Source organism: Schistocerca gregaria, chromosome 1, assembly GCF_023897955.1.
Source record: "Schistocerca gregaria isolate iqSchGreg1 chromosome 1, iqSchGreg1.2, whole genome shotgun sequence".
Lineage (NCBI taxonomy): Eukaryota > Metazoa > Arthropoda > Insecta > Orthoptera > Acrididae > Schistocerca > Schistocerca gregaria.
In genome coordinates this window covers 676,307,992-676,327,293 of record NC_064920.1, presented here as the reverse complement: position 1 = coordinate 676,327,293, position 19,302 = coordinate 676,307,992, and the positions used below count along the sequence as shown (strand labels likewise).

Here is a 19,302-nt window from a genome sequence, read left to right as displayed (position 1 = left end):
AACTTTCTCATTATAGATGAGGAATCCAACTGAATTTAATGAGCAGAAAGACAAACTGTTCAAGTAATAATAGAATTTTGAGGTATTTATAATACTCGGAAAATACAGCAGCGCGTTTCACAAGAACGGCGCAGTTTTCTTCACCATCCAATACTTTTTATGGAGAGTTTCTCCCGCGTCCCACTTACCCTTATTAGGGCAATCAGCTGTGCTTTATATGGCACTAAAATGAGTGTTGAACATACGAGTTAAAAATCAGCTCAAAAATTCCTGGTACAGAGTGAACTTCTGAAATGCTTTTCCGGTGGCAACAAATGTACTGGGAAATATCGAAAGTCATCTCAACAATATGTATACTTTGGCTCAATGATCAATAAAAACTCAAATTCTTGACATATCCATACTCTACATTCCGCTACAATTACGAAGCTGCTGCAGGTAAGCCAACCTATAAGTGAGCTACCGAATAGCTGAACAAGTTTATTATACCCACGAGACTTGTTTCTAAGCAAGTAATGCAGAGCAGAATTAATTATATGACTATTATAATGCACATTTTCACATGACTGTGAATTCTGCCTTAAAGGACACAAAAATAGAAATACCACACTCTATTTATTGGTTGGTGGACCTGTATTGATGCTTCAGTTGTTTTGAAATATCTCGGTCGCTACGGGTGTGGTGGGGTGTTTACATCTGAGTCATCAAGGCGTTTATACGAACATTGTGGCAGTTGTGGGCTCGGAAATTTGACGGCAGGTACCTGAAACCAGGTAATTTCAGACGTGCAACATACTTTAAGCTTAGGATGCCGGGGTACAAAAAATTTTCTGCAATACTGTACATTAAAATGTTTTTGTTGTAAGAAACTGTCAGCTGCTGTGCTGTTATTATCTGCTAGCACGGCGGTGAACTAAAAGAAATATTTTTCGATATTATAGTATATCTAGTTTCGAATAAATGCCCTCAAATGAAATCTTAGTAATCCCTCGCCCTTCTTTCATTTTCTGAAGTATTTAGTTGTCGCTGTGTGTGATGTTTGGTGCAGTAGTAATAGTCGCAGCTGTACTTCCTTGTGTTATGGAGAGTAACTGCAAGTCACAAAGACTGATTTTATATTATTAGCGCACACACTATTACTACAGTACTTTCATTTTATTATCAAAAAAGTTGTCCTTTCCAAATATTTGCATTGTTTCACTGCAACTGCCAGAGTGCAGCTGTGGTTATCGCCTCAGCCTGTACTAGTAAGTATTGAGCAGACATGTATTTATAAAAGAATTAGTGTGCCGAATATATAACTTCTCAGATGTTATTTGTAGAACCTGAAACTATAACCACACCTGCACTCTGTCAGGTGCAGTGAAGAAAATGCAAACAATTGTAAATATGATGTAAGAACAACTTAAGAAGCTGTGTTTTTTTCTTTGCATAGTAACTAGAAATACGTTATTTTAGTTAAAACGATTCCTAATACTATCATGTAGTCACTGTAAGGCCTAACAGAAATTCAGTCAGATTATCACTGTTTGAGAATATTTCTTGTATTTAACAAAGATATAGTGAAATCTTTTGTTTAAATATGATTTTACATGCAGTACAGAAAAGGTCAACTTTATGTTGCTGTGCCAAGGAATAAGATTAAAAGAGCAGTGGCAGTAACAGCCCCAGTTTCCGCAGAGGAGGCCTTGCATAGATACTTTTGAATATGCTTGTTCTGATGAGGTTGGTATTTAAGCAAGGGCTTGTACCACCAAGTTTTAGAGAAAAATGTAAGTGTAAGAAAACAAAATAAATTCAGTCTTTGCACCTTGTCAAAAACAAACAAATAAGAAATTCACAGTTCAAGGATATTAGATAATGCCAGTTAACACAAAAATGTTAGCTCCAGATTAGCAATAAATTGATCCAGCTGTTTGTTTAATTTGCTTTGTGAGAAGATGGGGTCTACAAATCCCTAACACAACAGCAATACAATGATGTCACACACTGAAACATACACTACTGGCCATTAAAATTGCTACACCAAGAAGAAATGCGGATGATAAACTGGTATTCATTGGACAAATGCATTATACTAGAACTGGCATGTGATTACATTTTCACACAATTTGGGTGCATAGATCCTGAGAAATCAGTACCCAGAACAACCACCTCTGGCCATAATAAAGGCCTTGATATGCCTGGGCAGTGAGTCAAACAGAGCTTGTATGGCTTGTACAGGTACAGCCAGGGCAGCAGTAGAACATTTTCTGCATCCAGAAAGGCCCGTACAGGACCTGATACATGCGGTTGGGCTTTATCCTGCTGAAATGTAGGGTTTCACAGGGATTGAATGAAGGGTAGAGCCACAGGTCGTAACACATCTGAAATGTATCGTCCACTGTTCAAAGTGCCGTCAATGCGAACAAGAGGTGACCGAGACGTGTAACCAATGGCACCCCCATACCATCACGCCGGTTGATACGCCAGTAAGGCGATGACGAATACACGCTTTCAATGTGCGTTCACCTCAGTGTCACCAAACATTGATGGGACCATCATGCTGTTGTAAACAGAACCTGGATTCATCTGAAAAAATGACGTTTTGCCATTCATGAACCCAGGTTTGTCGTGGAGTACACCATCGCAGGAGCTCCTGTCTGTGGTGCAGCGTCAGGGGTAACCGCAGCCGTGGTCTCCGAGCTGATAGTCCATGCTGCTGCAAATGCCGTCGAACTGTTCGTGCAGATGGTTGTTGTCTCGCAAAAGTCCCCATCTGTTGACTCAGGGATCGAGACGTGGCTACATGATCCATTTACAGCCATGCGGATACAATGCCTTTCATCTCGACTGCTAGTGGTAAGAGACCGCTGGTATCCAGCACGATGTTCCATATTACTCTCCTGAACCCACCGATTCCATATTCTGCTAACAGTCATTGGATCTCGACCAACGCGAACAGCAATGTCGTGATATGATAAACCACAATTGAGATGAGCTACAATCCAACCTTTATCAAAGTCGGAAACGTGATGGTACTCATTTTTCCTCCTTACACAAGGCATCACAACGACGTTTCACCCGGCAACGCTGGTCAACTGCTGTTTGTGTATGAGAAATCGGTTGGAAACTTTCCTTATGTCATCACGGTGTAGGTGTCGCCACTGACACCAACCTTGTGTGAATGCTCTGAAAAGCTAATCATTTGCATATCACAGCACCTTCTTTCTGTCGGTTAAATTTCGCGTCAGTAGCACGTCATCTTCGTGGTGTAGCAATTTTAATGCCCAGTAGTGTATTTTTTTATTACTGTCTCTTGATGTAAAAGAATGACATGAATGTCAAAGTAACAAAGACATTAGCATTTAACATGTTGACAAGATTGAGGAAAAGTTCAGTTTGGGGAAGGAAACCAGTAGTATGCTTTTCAAACGAGCCATCGTGGCATTTGGTGTAAGAAAAACTTTAATGTGAGTGCCCAGGTAGGTATTTGAACCATAATTCTCCCAAATGAGTGTCCAGTGTCTTAACTGCCACATCATCTCAGTTGTTTACAGACATCTGTTGGGTTACATACTCTGCAAAATAGATGATTATGTAGCAATTGTCAATGCTTTGGCTATCCTTTTATCAGCTGTAGAAATTTATTACGAAATTCAAAATCACTGTCTTGTACTGTGCCCCACATACCTTGGCAAAATGAAGTTAGCACAGAACAGAATTTTCACTCTGCAGCAGTGTGTGGCAAAAGCTGCAGCCTCAGGTTTGAGTCCCAGTTAGGCAGAAAGTTAAAATCTGCCAGGAAGTTTCAGGTGAACACATTTTTTAAAAATATATAAAGGCTCTAAGTTGCTTAAGTCTGACAAATTAGGAGTGAGACCTGTCAGCAACTCCATAAAATGGCAAGTTACTCATGGCAAATTTGGTTCATGGTACAGCATGGAAGTTGGTTGATTTGCTTATTTCTCTGTATATCTTTAGGGCCTTCATCTAATGTCATATTGTTCCAAAAATCATTTGCGCATCAGTGTACTTTACATTGTTTTTATAATATTGTTAAGTTGCTTTTATAGGTTATCAATATTCGTTAATACATTGGCATGCAAAAGTTAAGCACTGTAGTAATTTCCACGTGACATCACTGCCAAGTAACAAAGCTCAATGAAACTTGAATTATATGTAGAAAAAAACTGCTAAAGTAATTATATAATTATAGTTATATGAATAGTATAGTAGGTAGCTGGGAGCAGTACAAATGATTGGAGAGTCAATTATGCTGAAGTCACTGTGATTTGTGAAAATCTGCTGCATATTACAAAAGCCATGATTGTTAATAGAATGTGTAATCATGTTGGACAACAGTGTACATGCTCTGCAACATTCTCCCAAGCTGGGTACAAAGTTGGTAAGGAATTCTTATGGTAGGATGTTCCATTCCTCCCATCAGTGCAGTTGACAACTGCTGGAAGGTCGTTACTTTACATGTGAGTGTACTGCAGTACGTCCCACCGCCACATCCCACACGTGCTGAATGGGATTAAAGTCAAGGAAACAGGTAGGCCAGTTCATTTGCCAAATATCTTCTCATTTTGAGAACTTCTCTGTATGCACTGTTTTATGTGGTTGCACATTGTCATCCATAAAAATGAAGTTCGGGTCAGATGCACCCCTGAGACACACATTGGGAAGGATTACAGTGTCAAACTAGCAGTGACTGGTGAGTTTGTGCGTTCAAAGATTTTCAAGTCAGCACACCCATGCAACATTATGCCTTCCCACATCTTAACACCTGGACCATTATAATGATCGTGTTTGACAATATTTCTGGGTGCATTACGTGTTTTCACCTCTTGTCATATGGGTGTGTGTCCAGAACCACAACTCGAACTGAAATTGGGCACATCTGAGTGGAACACCGGTCCACTCTTTATTAGGCCAGTCCCTATTGTCTTTGCATGAAATTTGGTGTCTTGCAGTCCTGTTAAATGTGGTTGCAATTGCACCTGCTGTTTGATGTGGGTCCCTTCTTGAGTGTTGCACAATGTAGTGGTCATCTGCTGCTGCATTTGACTGGTTGACCACCGCCTCTCCTTCGGGTAGCAGTGCCTGTGGTTCAGAATGTACCCCTTGTACACGAAACAGTGCTGTAAGCAATAACAGACTCTTAGGCTACACTCATCACAGTTTGTTCTTCTTCCAGTTTTGTAATGATTCTCCCCTGTGTGGAGTTATTCAAATGTTGTCTCCAGGTCACATTGTAATGAACATCGCCACAATGCACAGTAACTGCTCGCTGATTGGCACACATTGTGTGTATGTGTGGGGGGGGGGGGGGGGGGAGCCCTATTCATTGCAATAGTTACACTGATCTCGTGCCATATGACGTCCAACTTCCTGTGCTTGACTCTGAGACCTTTGACAACGTGCTGCTCCTGAACTTTCATTCATTATGTTGTGTTACTGTATTTAACTTTGGCAGAGCATTGTGTACTATGCCAGAGAAGAAACTGGTAAAATTGCTGATGGAATTATTTCTAACTCATAGACAGCTATTCAGTGTTGGTTGGTCTCTTTTTCTCAGTTACTGTCTCAATGAAAACTCCATTTCGTACTTGGCTTATTGCGGCTATCTCTTAGTGCTGTAATTCTCATGTGGGTGCTCAGGTTTTGAGTTTTGTGATTAGCCTGTCTCCTCTATCTTTTTGGGGTCACATCATTTAAAAAGCTTTTGTGTGATAACCTCGATTTTACTTTTAGCTTTGTTCATGAAGCTATTATTTTCAGGAATTTCTCTTAAGTTTCTTGATATTACGGAGGTATAAGTAATTATTAATTTCCGTTTACATTTTTTGTTTCATTACCTTTTTGCTTTCAGTGTATAGCTTTACCTAATTGAGCCTTCCCATAACTTAAGAGTAATTTTATTCTTGTGCTACAATGGATGTTTGCATTTTCTGACTCAATAGCAATTTGTACTGGTATGAAAACAGAAATTCTCATTAATCACTATCAAGTTATGAGATGATTATTTAACACTGAAAATAAATGTGTACTAAATCCTCCCCATTCTCATATGCTAATGGAAGCTGAAACATCAAAAGTGCTTTTTGTCTTTCACTCAGAAAAAAAATATACGATGAAACTCCTGTAGGTATTGGTTGGGTGGTTGGTTGGTTTCATGCTGTAGGGATTATTTGCATGATAAATTGTAACGATGTGGTATGTGGAATGAGTCATGTTATGTTCACTTCGCAAATTAATTTGTAAATATGGCTGCATGCTGAACATAAATAAGAATCTTTTCTTTTGTTTACTTCTTCTTCTCATTATTATTATTATTATTATTATTATAATTATTATTATTATTATTACATATACAGATGCATGCCAGTAATTACTACCCAGCACCTTTCACATGTTAGGCTACATTAACAGAAATTCTTGTAGAGAACAGAAACTGTCAAGTAGAAACTTTTTCGGTTTGTTTTAAAGTTCTACTCTGCTGTCTGTCAGACATTGTATGTGACGGAATAAGTTGCAGCATTGTGCATCCGTTTTTGTGCTAAAGATAACTTAATGGTAGAGTCAAGAATTTCATTTTTCCTTCTGTTATTGTAATTACATATGTCATTGTTCCATTTGAACTACAATAGATTATTTACAAATTTACAACAAACTTTGTGGTGCTATGAAGCATCAGTCAGATGCCCAAATCCTTAAACAGATGTCTGAAAGATGATGATGGGTGAGCACCACGTAATTCTTGCAGTATGTTTTTGAGCAATGAAGACTTCCTTAAAGATGAGTTACCATAGATCATTATTCCCTGTGATATTATTGAATGCCAATATATCTTGCTGATTTCTCTCTCCCAAGATTTGCAATTATTCTAAGGGCAAATGTAGCGGCACTAAGTTGTTTTAAGAGTTCTAATGTCTGCTTTTTCCAGTTTCAATCCTCATCAGTATGTACATCTAAGAATTAATGAAATTTCTGCCCTATTTAATATTTTGTCATCATGTGTCACACTTACTGTTAATGTAGTACAGCTAGATGTGCAGAAATGCATATGTTGTGTCTTTTAAAAATGTGTTTGGCAATGTGTTCAGCAACAGGGTGGTGCACTTGTTTCTTGGCCACAGTTTGTTGGTGACCATTCATGCAGCCAGACAGTTTGTTGGTTGTCATGCCTACATAGAATACAGCAAAGTGGTTGCAGCTTAGCTTGTAGACCACATGACTGGTTTCATAGGTAGCCCTGCTTTTGATGGGGTGGGTGATGTTAGTGACCGGGCTAGAGCCATGGCTCATAGCTCCTGTAATAGACCTAGATGCAAGATCTGTCCCTTACATCCCACCACCACCACCTATTCTAGTCTGGTTGCCAAGAAACAAGTGGACCACCCTGTTGCTGAACATGCTGCCAAACACAATACCTTTCATTTCAATGACTGCTTCACAGCCTGTGCCATATGGATCCTTCCCACCAACACCAGCTTTTCTGAATTGTGCAGGTGGGAACTTTCCCTGCAATACATCCTAAATTCCCTCCTGGCCTCAACCCTCGATAGTCACTGTTCTCACCCATCCAGCCTCTTCCCTATTCCCATTCCAGCACTATACAGGCATCATTCCACCACCACGCCCACTCCTTTTATTTCTATCCTTCTCCGCTCCTCTCCCTCCTCCCCACTTCTCTCCTACCCTCCGTCTAACCTGCAGCACTTCACTGCCCACCACCCCGCACCATACTATCCCTCCCCGCCTCAACCATGGTGAGTAGCAACTTTCCTTCCCAGAAAATTTTAAAAATTGTTCCATTGTGCTGGAGAGCATTGAAAAAGGTGAGGCAATGGACATAAGTTTTGACTGCTGTAACCATGATTGACAAGGCCTGGACAGATGTCAACCCTACCACTCTTTATAACTGCTTCAAAAAGTGTGGGTTTGTAATCCAAAGAGAGAACGCAGAACAGCCAATAGAGTTTCAATAACTAGCAAATTCAATCCTACCAGACTCATGGTGGTAACTTCTACCCAGCTGTGGTGAGTTAAGCTTTGAATATCTCATCCATGTTGATGACAATGACATTGGTGTCTGTGGTTGGCTTGTCTGGATGAGAAAAAGGAAGATGATAAAGCACAACTGCCAACTCCACATGCTAGAGTTTACTTTCAATCACACTCTCATTTATTTGTCCCCCGCACCCCCCACCCCCACCACCCCTCCACCCCCACCCTCTGTCCCCTCAATTATTTGAAGTCTAGACAATTTGAACTTGTTCCCCAGTCTGTTGACTTTCAAATTGAGAATTGACTGTAGTTTGTATTGGAGTCATAGCTGGAGCATTGGACATTCTCTTATTGACAAGATACTAGAGCAGCATAAAAACTGAAGACTCTTCTGTTAAGATTTATTGTTAGTTTTACACCAGATTGGGCCTATGTGTGTTAAATAAAATAAATAATTTACTCTCTTACATGGATTGACAGATTATGTTCTTCCTGTCTCCACAGCTAGACCTAAAAGTGGTATAAAGGTTTTCTAGAAATCATGGTTGAAACTTTTCAGTTTTGAAAATCTAAAAGCTCATTTACTGATGATGATTTGCCTGTCTTCAAGTATTGCATTTGAAGGAAATTGCTGTTTTGAGTTTTCTTATGACACATCATAAACAGTTTAGGAATGTTAACCTTATTTGTTATGTGAAAGCGGATAGTGCACACACAATTCTAATGTTTAAAACTTGTCTATCCTTTCAGATTAAACATGTCTTCACGCAAGACTGCAGGACGTCGTGCCACGACCAAGAAACGTGCGCAGAGGGCAACTTCTAATGTATTTGCAATGTTTGATCAAGCACAAATACAAGAATTCAAGGAAGCATTCAACATGATTGATCAGAATCGTGATGGCTTTGTTGATAAAGATGATCTTCATGAGATGCTGGCATCTTTAGGTAAGTAATTTTGCTGTCAAGTGACATGAACTTAGTGCTATTAGAGAAAGCAGTTCTCGTACATAACAAGTAATGATACCTATATTAAATAATGTAATATTTGCACTAAAATAGTTATATATATTCATAGCATGAAAGTTAGTGTATGTTAATAACACTTTGGCTTTGACATGATCACTTTTTTGAAATCAGTTTTGTTATGTTTTGAAGGTAGTGTTGAGCATAGTCTTACTTGTTTACTAGTGAATATCTATACAGCTTTTCCATTCATTTAGTCCGACACTCAGTTGATTCAGTCACGTGATGTAACTCGTCACTTTGGGAAGGGACATATCTAAAAGTTAACTGGTAGACTGCACCAACAGTTGTGTATAGTATGCAGCCTCAAAAGATTTTTGTAATTAAAGTAAATAAATACTTCTGCAGTACAATTTGGTATTCTTCTTTAATAAATATTCTCTTGCTGAAAACAGTGTAAGACTTGGAGGAGGAAATTAATTTGCTTATATCCCTTTCCAGCCGTTGACCTGTTTTGAATATGTTGCATTATTTCTCACTTTGTTAGGTCGTTTTTGTGACTTAGGCTCTTCAGTCTGTGATCCTACTTTACTTCAATTCTTATATAACCAGCCAAATTACTTTATGACTATGTGTAGTTTCATTCTCTAGTAGCCGTGAAATCATAATCAGAATGTTCTAATGCTACTTTATATGCCAAGGTTGTAATTGTTTTCTTCCTTGTTTCAGTAATGGGTTAGGCCCTTGCTTTTTTCCCACTGTGGCTCAATTTACAGGGTGTTAGAGATTGGTACAATTTTGCGAGACCACATGAATGGTGATAGAAACAATATGTAAAAATATATCTAAAAACAAAGATGATATAACTTACCAAACGAAAGCGTTGGTATGTTGATAGACACACTTACCTTAGAGAGAAAAAAGGACAGGTATATGCGCGCGCGCGCGCCCACACACACACACACACACACACACACACACACACACACACACACACACACACACACACACGTAAAGGCAAAGAGTTTGGGCAGATATGTCAGTCGAGGGGGAAGTACAGAGGCAAGGATGTTGTTGAATGACAGGTGAGGTATGAATGGTGGCAATTTGAAATTAGCGGAGGTTGATGCCTGGTGGGTAACGGGAAGAAGGGCAGGTTCCCATCTCCGGAATTCTGATAGGTTGGTGTTAGTGGGAATACCAGTTTGTGTGTGTGTGTGTGTGTGTGTGTGTGTGTGTGTGTGTGAGAGAGAGAGAGAGAGTGGGGGGGGGGGGTGCTTCTGAAGAAGGCTCTGGCGGAACTGAAAGTTAACTGTGTAGCAGTCTTTTCATACTTTTTTTTTATATAAAATGCATTTTGACCATCAGCTATTTATTTGTCCCTTTAGTCATCTGCTGTTTTCGGTTATTAGCCATCACCCAGGATGTAGGGTAAAGCATCCCATATTTCTTTGAAGCTGAACAATATTGAAATTGTACAATTTGTCTTGCAATAGTGACACTCATATCTTAATGTCAAACAGACAGACATCATAGAAGAAACTAGACAAACAGTTACTCATAACTGTTTGTCTTGTTTCTCCTGTGATGTCTGTCTGTTTCTCATAAGATATGAGTGTCAGTATTGTAAGACAAAGTGTACAATTTCACTAGATAATTTTGGTGTTGTTCACCTTCAAAAGAATATAGAATGCTTTTAACTAATCTCTTATACTTTACATCCTTGAGGATGGTTAATAACCGAAACTAGTAGACGACTAATGGGACAAAGAAACAGCTGATGATTAAAATGCATTTTATAAAATACCTAATGGCTGTTGAACCTCACATTTCAGATCTTTCCATTGTGCCTGTATGCAACTCTACATGCCATCTTTATGGTGAGTAGCAATCTGTTCTTCTCATGATATTGTTGATATTCCTACCTGGTCTTTCCATTGTTTATATGATGGCGCGATATAAATGTGGTATATGGATTCATTCCTGAATTTCAATACACACAAAAATCATATCTAATAATGGCTTCACAATCACCAACATTTGAACTGATTATTACACAGTATCTTTTTTTGCAGGAAAAGATGTATCTGATGAGTATCTTGAGGCAATGATGAATGAAGCTCCGGGCCCAATAAATTTCACAATGTTTCTGACACTGTTTGGAGAACGTCTACAGGGCACTGATCCAGAAGATGTAATTAAAAATGCATTTGGGTGTTTTGATGAAGAGAACAAAGGAGTCATTAATGAGGAACGACTTAGAGAACTCCTGACATCAATGGGTGACAGATTCACAGATGAAGAGGTAAGGAAAAGTGTTCTCTAGTGGAAAATATTTTCATAGGAACTTTCGAAAGTAATTAGCTATATTACAATTTTTTTTCAAATTGTTGCATCAGATTTGTAATATTATTCTGTTAGTCCTGTTGGTCTGTTTTAGTGTGTGCCATATACACTGAGGTGAAAAGTCATGGGATAGCAATATGCACATTTACATATGGCAGCAGTATTGTGCACACAAGGTCTAAAAGGGCGGTGCATTGGAAGAGCTGTTATTTGTACTTACGTGAATCATGTGAAAAGGTTTCTGATGTGACTGTAGCCACACAACAGGAGTTAAGGCTTTGAACACGGAAGGATAGTCAGAGCTAGACACGTGGGATAATCCATTTTGGAAGTCAAGAGGAAATTAGATATTCAGAGATCTACAGTGCCAAGATTGTGCTGAGAATACCAGATTTCAGGCATTACCTCTCACCATGGATAATACAGAGGTCAAAAGTCTTCACTTAACAACCGAGAGCAGCGACATTTGCATAGAGTTGCTTGTTCCTAAGGCAAGCAACACTAAGTAAAATAACTGCAGAAACTGGTGTGGGACAAAGGACAAACACATCTGTTACAACATAGTGGTGAAATTCGGCATTAACGGGCTATAACAGCAGATCACCAATGTAAATGTCTTTCGCTAACAGCAGGACTTCACTTGCACCGCTTCTCCTGGGCTTGTGACCATACTGAGTGGACCCTAGATGAAGCGGGACAGCTGTGGTCTGGATGGCTAAAAAACAGCATGGCTCAATATTTCTGCAGGAAACTTCCAATGACTTGTTGAGCCCATGCCATATAGAGTTGCTGCAATTCCCCCGATAAAGGAATTCAGACACGATATGGGGAGTATTCCATGACTTGTTACCTCAGTGTATTTTTATGTTCCTTATTGAGGTAAATGATTTGCTTTTTGAGGGGAAAATTATGCTGGAATTCATATATAGCAGAAAACTTCTACTGCAAAATGGACAAGATACACACATTAGCATAACAAGTTAGTTATAAATCCCTCCTCATCTGTGATATAATTTTTCAAGAATATTCCAGGCATGTGAGAAAAGTAATGAGATTGACAAGACTGTGAGCAATATGGCAATGTTGTTTGTTCTGTTTGTGGAGACTGGTGTGTTCATCTGTTCCAGATGCTCAGTCAGAGTTTCAACTCAGAACAGCCCTCATGTGATTTTCGAGTGTGTCATCACTGAAGTTGGGTTGTTGTTGTTGTTGTTGTTGTTGTTGTTGTTGTTGTGCGTTATGAAAATGATACACAGGGATTTAGAACAGTGTTATACCATCAAGTTTTGGGTTAAACTCTGTTAGTCTGCCATTGTGACCTTTGAAAATTTGAAACAGGCCAGTGGGGAACATTCCTTATCAAGAGCACAAGTTTTTTGCTGGCACAAATCAAGGCCGAGAACATGTTGGAGATGAACCTTGTTAGGGAGACTATACTTCAATAACTGATGAAATCGTCAAATATATAAGATGACAACACCTGATGTCACACTCCTACTTCATCATGGAATTTTTGACCTCAAAAGGCATTCTTATTGTTCCAAAAGCCTCCTGTTTACCTTATCTGAGTCTGTGTCATTTTTTCTTTGCTCTAAATTGAAAAAGTCTTAATATGGATGTCATTTTGGAATTCTGAAGATCATTCAAAATAATGTGACCAATATGTTAAGGGCCCTACTAGTTTAAAAGCTTTTCAGTGCTGCTGCCAAGACTGGGAACAACTGATATGCTGGTGCGCAGCTACCAAAGGGGACTACTTTGAGGGGGTCATTATTGTTTGAAAAAAAATAAAAATTTTGATATACAAAAAATAAGTCTTACTTTTCTCACACACCTCATAAAATCTTTGAGTTTCTTCTTCTTTCTTTCTTTCTTTCTATCCTTCTTTTTTTTTCTTTCTCTCCCCCCCCCCCCCCCATAAGCAGTTAGCAGGTGTCATTAAAAGTGCGTTTCAATGTGACTCGTGACGTACCAGTATCATACTGGTTTAATATTAGTTTGCTAAAAGCCTCCTGTTGTGTTAGATGAATTAAGTCGCAGTTTCCTTCAACATCAATGCATAGAACATATTCTTCGTCCTTTCAAGTGATAATCAAAATTAGTATTGCTGCTAGTTTAGTCAGATATCATTAATTACACTAATCATATTCCATAGATCCCACAGAGTGTGGGCTCTGTGATATGGACAGAAATTAAAGATGTACATTTTACATAATTTAAATAACAGATTAATGACAATGCTAGGTGCTTTTCAGTTTGTAAATATTTGTGAAAGGTCATCTTCTAAACATCATGACCAGTGTTTTAAGTCCTTTAACAAATAGTGCTAATTATAATTATAAACTAAGTTAGGTTAGAGTTTTTGTGAATATACTCCTCAGTGGAGTAGCAGGAGTCGTCCAACAAATTTCTTCAGTTCAGTCATACACTCTACCATATTATTTTCATGTCATTTAATGGGCCCAATGAACTCAAATGTCCAGATACAGTGCAAGTTGCGCTTTTTCTGTGCACAGGCACAGAGGTGTGTGTGTGTGTGTGTGTGTGTGTGTGTGTGTGTGTGTGTGTGTGTGTGTGTGTGTGTGTTTGGAAGAAGGAAATTGTCTGAAAGCTCAATATTTCACCAGTCTTCTTCATTGTGCCTATCTGCAACTGAATACCACCCCTATGTGGGGAGTAGCAATCTATCCATTCCACATTGTTGCTATAACAGTAGTTGTGTTTATTGCAAATATATGTGGTAATTTAGGTAATATCTTCTATAAGTTTTTTCTGTACTGCACCTGAACTTAAGGTTTATGGTAACAAGTGTGAGCTTGTTATATTGAGTGCTTGTTTACAGCATTTGTGTGTTGGTAATGAGAGACCAGATATGTACTTTCATTCTTTGCACAGTGTGTTCTGTAACATCATAAAAATATGCTGTTTTGTCATCATTGTCACTGTCACTTTTGGTTCTAATAAAAAGTGTGTTTTGTTGTTTGACTCAGCTTTTGTTTTGCTCTGTGAATTTCAGCAAAATATGATGACAGACAACAGGTTATGGGCCCAAGCAATCGTATACATATTTGTTTTGCAAATTAACTGTGTGATCAGAGTTTTATTCTAGTGAATCATGATGCTTAAGTTTTGACACTTTGGTTCTGGAACCATCAATTTCACTGGTCTTTTGCGGAAAACGGTATGTTTGAAATACGTTCAGATTTACCCAAAGATGGATAAATTGAAGACTTATAGTATCCAGAAATTTGACTATATGAATTTCCAACTGTGAAAATATCAGTTGCAAATTATTTTTCGTGCTGAAAAAGTTTGTGGTATCATGGAGGGGAAACAGAGGCCAAATGAAGCTGGCGAGAGTCAAATAGCGTGGGATGACTTAGATGCGAAGGCCATACTTATTCCATCTACTAAAATGGAATTTAACCAATTGTACTGTGTTACGGTATGCACAAACACACCTGAAATGTATTTCATAATAAAGATTATTTATGGACAGCAATCTGCAGTTAACAAAATTGCCTTGAAGTGTAAATTTTGTGATTACAGAATGTTGTCAACTGACACAATCGCACAACACATAAGTTAAGTCGAGTCTGGTACGAATATTAGCTGATATTGTGGAACCTGTTACAGAAGTTGACAAAATGGCTAAAATTTGGGGATGTCTGCCCTCAAAATTTGGAACTTTCTCGACTGCTTGGGACTAGTGTTGAAGATGAGCAAACATTTGATATCGGACTTCCAAGAATGGTGGAGATGAATTTCTTGGAAGAATTGTGACAGGCGATGAAACATAGCTTCATCATTTTTTGCCAGAGATGAAGAGGCAATCAATGGAGTGGCATCATGCAAATTCACCCAAGGAAAAAAAATAATTCAAAACCACACCTTCTGCTGCAAAAGTTATGGCTACGGTGTTTTTTGATTCCGAAGGACTCTTGCTTGTGGACATCATGCCAAGTGGAACCACCATAAACTCTGACGCATACGTGACGACACTGAAGAAACTTCAAGCTCGACTGAGTCGTGTTCGACCACATCGGCAAAAGCAGGGTGTTTTGCTGTTGCACGACAGTGCACGGCCACATGTCAGTATAAAAACCATGGAAGAGATCACAAAACTCAGATGGACAACACTGAAACACCCACCTTACAGTCCTGACCTGGCTCTATGTGACTATCATCTCTTTGGGAAACTCAAAGACACTCTTCGTAGAACAAGGTTTGAAGATGATGACTCCCTTGTGCATGCTGCCAAACAGTGGCTCCAACAGATTGGTCCAGAATTTTACCGTGCGGGTATACAGGCACTGGTTCCAAGATGGCGTAAGGCAGTTGAGAGGGATCTAAAACTTTTAAACATATAGAATAAAAGATGGATTAAAAAAAATAGTTTGCATTTCTTTTGGAGTCACCCTCTACAATGATCAGGTGTTATCGACTGTTGTTCATTCTGGATTTACATGAGAACCTATAATCAAGTGAGTACTCAAAATATTTTTAGCAGAAACAACTAAAGCACACAATAAGTGAAGTTTGGCGCTACAATAAAGCAGCTTTGTTCCTACTAAATTTTAGAGTTTTAGCGGACTGCTGTTAATGCGAGGTAAACAACAAAATTTTCTTACCACTGTCAATCACTCTCGAGAAGGATTTTCCCTTTTATATGCGAAGTTCAGCTGAGAAGCAATTTCTTCCTCAATGAAGAGATCATCTTGTAAAACGCTGTGCATTGTCATGAACTGAAGATAGAAACAAGAAACCACTTTTGAACACTGGAAGACGGATAGTAACCAATAACAATGTGCTGTGGCTGCATGCAATTTTCATTTGTGCAGTATTGTTTATTACATCCAAAATAGTATTTCATTCTCTCTCTCTCTCTCTCTCTCTCTCTCTCTCTCTCTCTCTCTCTCTCTGTCTCTCTCGTGTGTGTGTCCGCTATATGTGGTGTTTTAGTTCATTTTATTTGCAGATAATTTAAAAAATTGGTATTCTGCCTGTAAGAGTAGGTGCACTGAGAATCAAGGACATGAACTAACTGAAAAATGCAAAATCGATAATCTCTGTTACGGGATATTGTTTCTTCACCGACAATATCCTGAATTTTACCTGGGGGGACCAGGATGCAGGTGATGTTAAAGAGGAATCTGAAAAGGATGATGATAGCAAACAAGTGGGAGAAAATGAAAAATTGAAGCTGAAAGATTGATATAGTCTGCAAGCACCTTTCCGTTTTGGAGCCCGAGATACAACCTGTTCTGCCATTTATCACTGAATGTCACATTTTTGAAGAAGCAATGACATCAAGGTACATCAAAGTGGAAGAGAAGATGGCATTTTTGAAGAAAAATAAAGTTTGGGCTCTAGTACTAGTATCACACAATTGCAAAGCAGTTAAATGAAAGTGGTCTGTCGCGTGAAGCACACTTCTGAGGGAGAAATTGATTGCTTCAAAAATATACTATGTGTCTGCAATTTAAGTGCTATTCACTTGATTAAAACTGCAGATCATCATAAATGTACAAAATTATTAAATGTTGCTGCATATGTGAACATGTTGAGAGCCGTGAGACTGAAGTTTATTTTGCTTTTTCTGATAGTTGGCAGATTAGTTTACGAAACCCTTAAGTAGAGACAAATACATATAGGATAGAAAAGATCTGTTAGTCATCCTCAAAAAAATCAATAAAACGAGTGGGACTGTTAACAGGAGTGAGCTAGATATATTGAATGTCTTGTTTTCAGTATTCACAATATGAACACATCAGAGATGTACTTCCATTCTGTGCATGACAATATTCTGTAATGTTATATATACTTAAATCTTTCCTGTGTTTTGGTGTCTTGATTACTGTGTTACTTTTGGTTCTGAAAAAGAGCTTTTTGTTGTTAGGCTCACAGTTTGTTCTGCTCTGTGATTTCCAGAAAAATATAATTACAAAAACATTTTAATATGGCCAGACCAAAAGTTTTTTTGGCATTTTTGTTTAGATTGTAGTAGGAGAGTGACTCATTCCTTGTTTCACTGATTACTGAAACTGATGTCGACAGGAACAGTTTCCAGGATTTCTTCTTATACTTAAAAATTACGCAATTTCTTTTTTACAGGTTGATGAAATGTATCGTGAAGCTCCAATAAAAAATGGGATGTTTGATTATATTGAGTTCACTAGAATCTTGAAGCATGGTGCCAAGGATAAAGATGAGAAGTAGAATCACATCTTAGCTGTCAAATACTGATGTGCCTTACTTCTTGACAGTGTTGAAGAACAATCATGTCTTACAAAATGTGTAAAAATAAACCCTAACTTATTTGGATTTTTTAGCTTTTTATTAGTAGGTTTCAAAAAAATCTGATGCAAATATGTTGTAAAGATCCTTGCATATGGGACCACAGGTGACTGGCATTTTCTTCTTACTTGCATTTTGGCTTTTGTTATGAAGTGATAAAGGCATTACGACATAATTGTAAACTGTTTGTGTTTTATTATGTGTAATTCATTCCAACATATACTTATTAATATAAGTTACTTGTACAGAAAATATTTTATTAATTTTTGGCTCTTTCACCCTATTAAAGTCTGTAAGAAACTTTAATTCTGTACTTTGATAATTCAGAAATATGATCGTACCCTGGTAGTATCACATTCAGTATTTCCCATAAATGTGATATTTTTTAATACGTTTGTTACATAAAATTGTGACATCATCTACATTTTGTTTGTTTCCATATTTTAGTCAGAGCTGAATTCTGTGACGGTTCCTTAATAAAATATACAAAATCAGTTGTGTGTTTGAATTGTTAACACAAATTCACTCATATTTTTATTTTTTTGTTACTTTTGTTTGTACCACTGTTACAATCATTTCTATAAAACTGTGTTTAGTCCCTTTATTCTACTAGGATCAATCCTGTTCTGCTTGCTTCACGTCTCATTACATTAACTTACTCAGATATTCCTTTTCATACCATTGCGCATATAACTGGCTTTTTAAGAATTCACGAATTAGGATTATATATATATATATATATATATATATATATATATATATATATAACAGAAAGAAACTTCCACATGGGAAAAATATATTAAAAACAAAGATTCCAAGACTTACCAAGCGGGAAAGCGCCGGCAGACAGGCACATGAACAAAACACACAAACACACACACACACACACACAGAATTACGAGCTTTCGCAACTGGCAGTTGCTTTGTCAGGAAAGAGGGAAGGAGAGGGAAAAATGAAAGGATGTGGGTTTTAAGGGAGAGGGTAAGGAGTCATTCCAATCCCGGGAGCGGAAAGACTTCCCTTAGGGGAAAAAAAGGACAGGTGTACACTCGCGCGCGCACACACACACACACACACACATATCCATCCGCGGGTGTATGTGCGGATGGATATGTGTGTGTGTGTGTGTGCGAGTGTACACCTGTCCTTTTTTTCCCCTAAGGGAAGTCTTTCCGCTCCCGGGATTGGAATGACTCCTTACCCTCTCCCTTAAAACCCACATCCTTTCATTTTTCCCTCTCCTTCCCTCTTTCCTGACGAAGCAACTGCCAGTTGCGAAAGCTCGTAATTCTGTGTGTGTGTTTGTGTGTTTTGTTCATGTGCCTGTCTGCCGGCGCTTTCCCGCTTGGTAAGTCTTGGAATCTTTGTTTTTAATATATATATATATATATATATATATATATATATATATATATATATATATATATATATATGATGCTACTTGGTGTTGGTGCTAGAAATGCAGTTTTGTGAACTAAAACATTTATTTTTGAGTTACAGTCATTACTTTGTAATTCCCTGTATCGAGAAAAGAACAGGCAAATGTTCAAGAAAATGAAAATTGGAAAAATTTCTGCTTACTAGAACTTAGCAGGTGTATGCAGACTTAATAAGACATAGCCTAGCTTTCAAAAACAGTTGCTTCCAAACTTCAGAAAAAGTGGACAGAAACCATTAGGCTGGTAGGGCAGGAAACTA

The 19,302-nt window shown here is 38.2% G+C and overlaps 1 protein-coding gene across 1 annotated transcript; it reads left to right on the top strand.

Annotated features, from left to right (window-relative positions):
• The first annotated feature begins 651 nt into the window (after positions 1 to 651).
• Positions 652 to 18,097, top strand: LOC126363106 (myosin regulatory light chain sqh). Its single transcript, XM_050007938.1, has 4 exons — positions 652 to 773; positions 8,746 to 8,942; positions 11,036 to 11,265; positions 17,421 to 18,097. The coding sequence occupies exons 2-4, from the start codon at positions 8,753 to 8,755 to the stop codon at positions 17,523 to 17,525; spliced, it is 525 nt and encodes a 174-aa protein (XP_049863895.1). The 5' UTR covers positions 652 to 773; positions 8,746 to 8,752; the 3' UTR covers positions 17,526 to 18,097.
• The last annotated feature ends 1,205 nt before the right edge of the window (positions 18,098 to 19,302 follow it).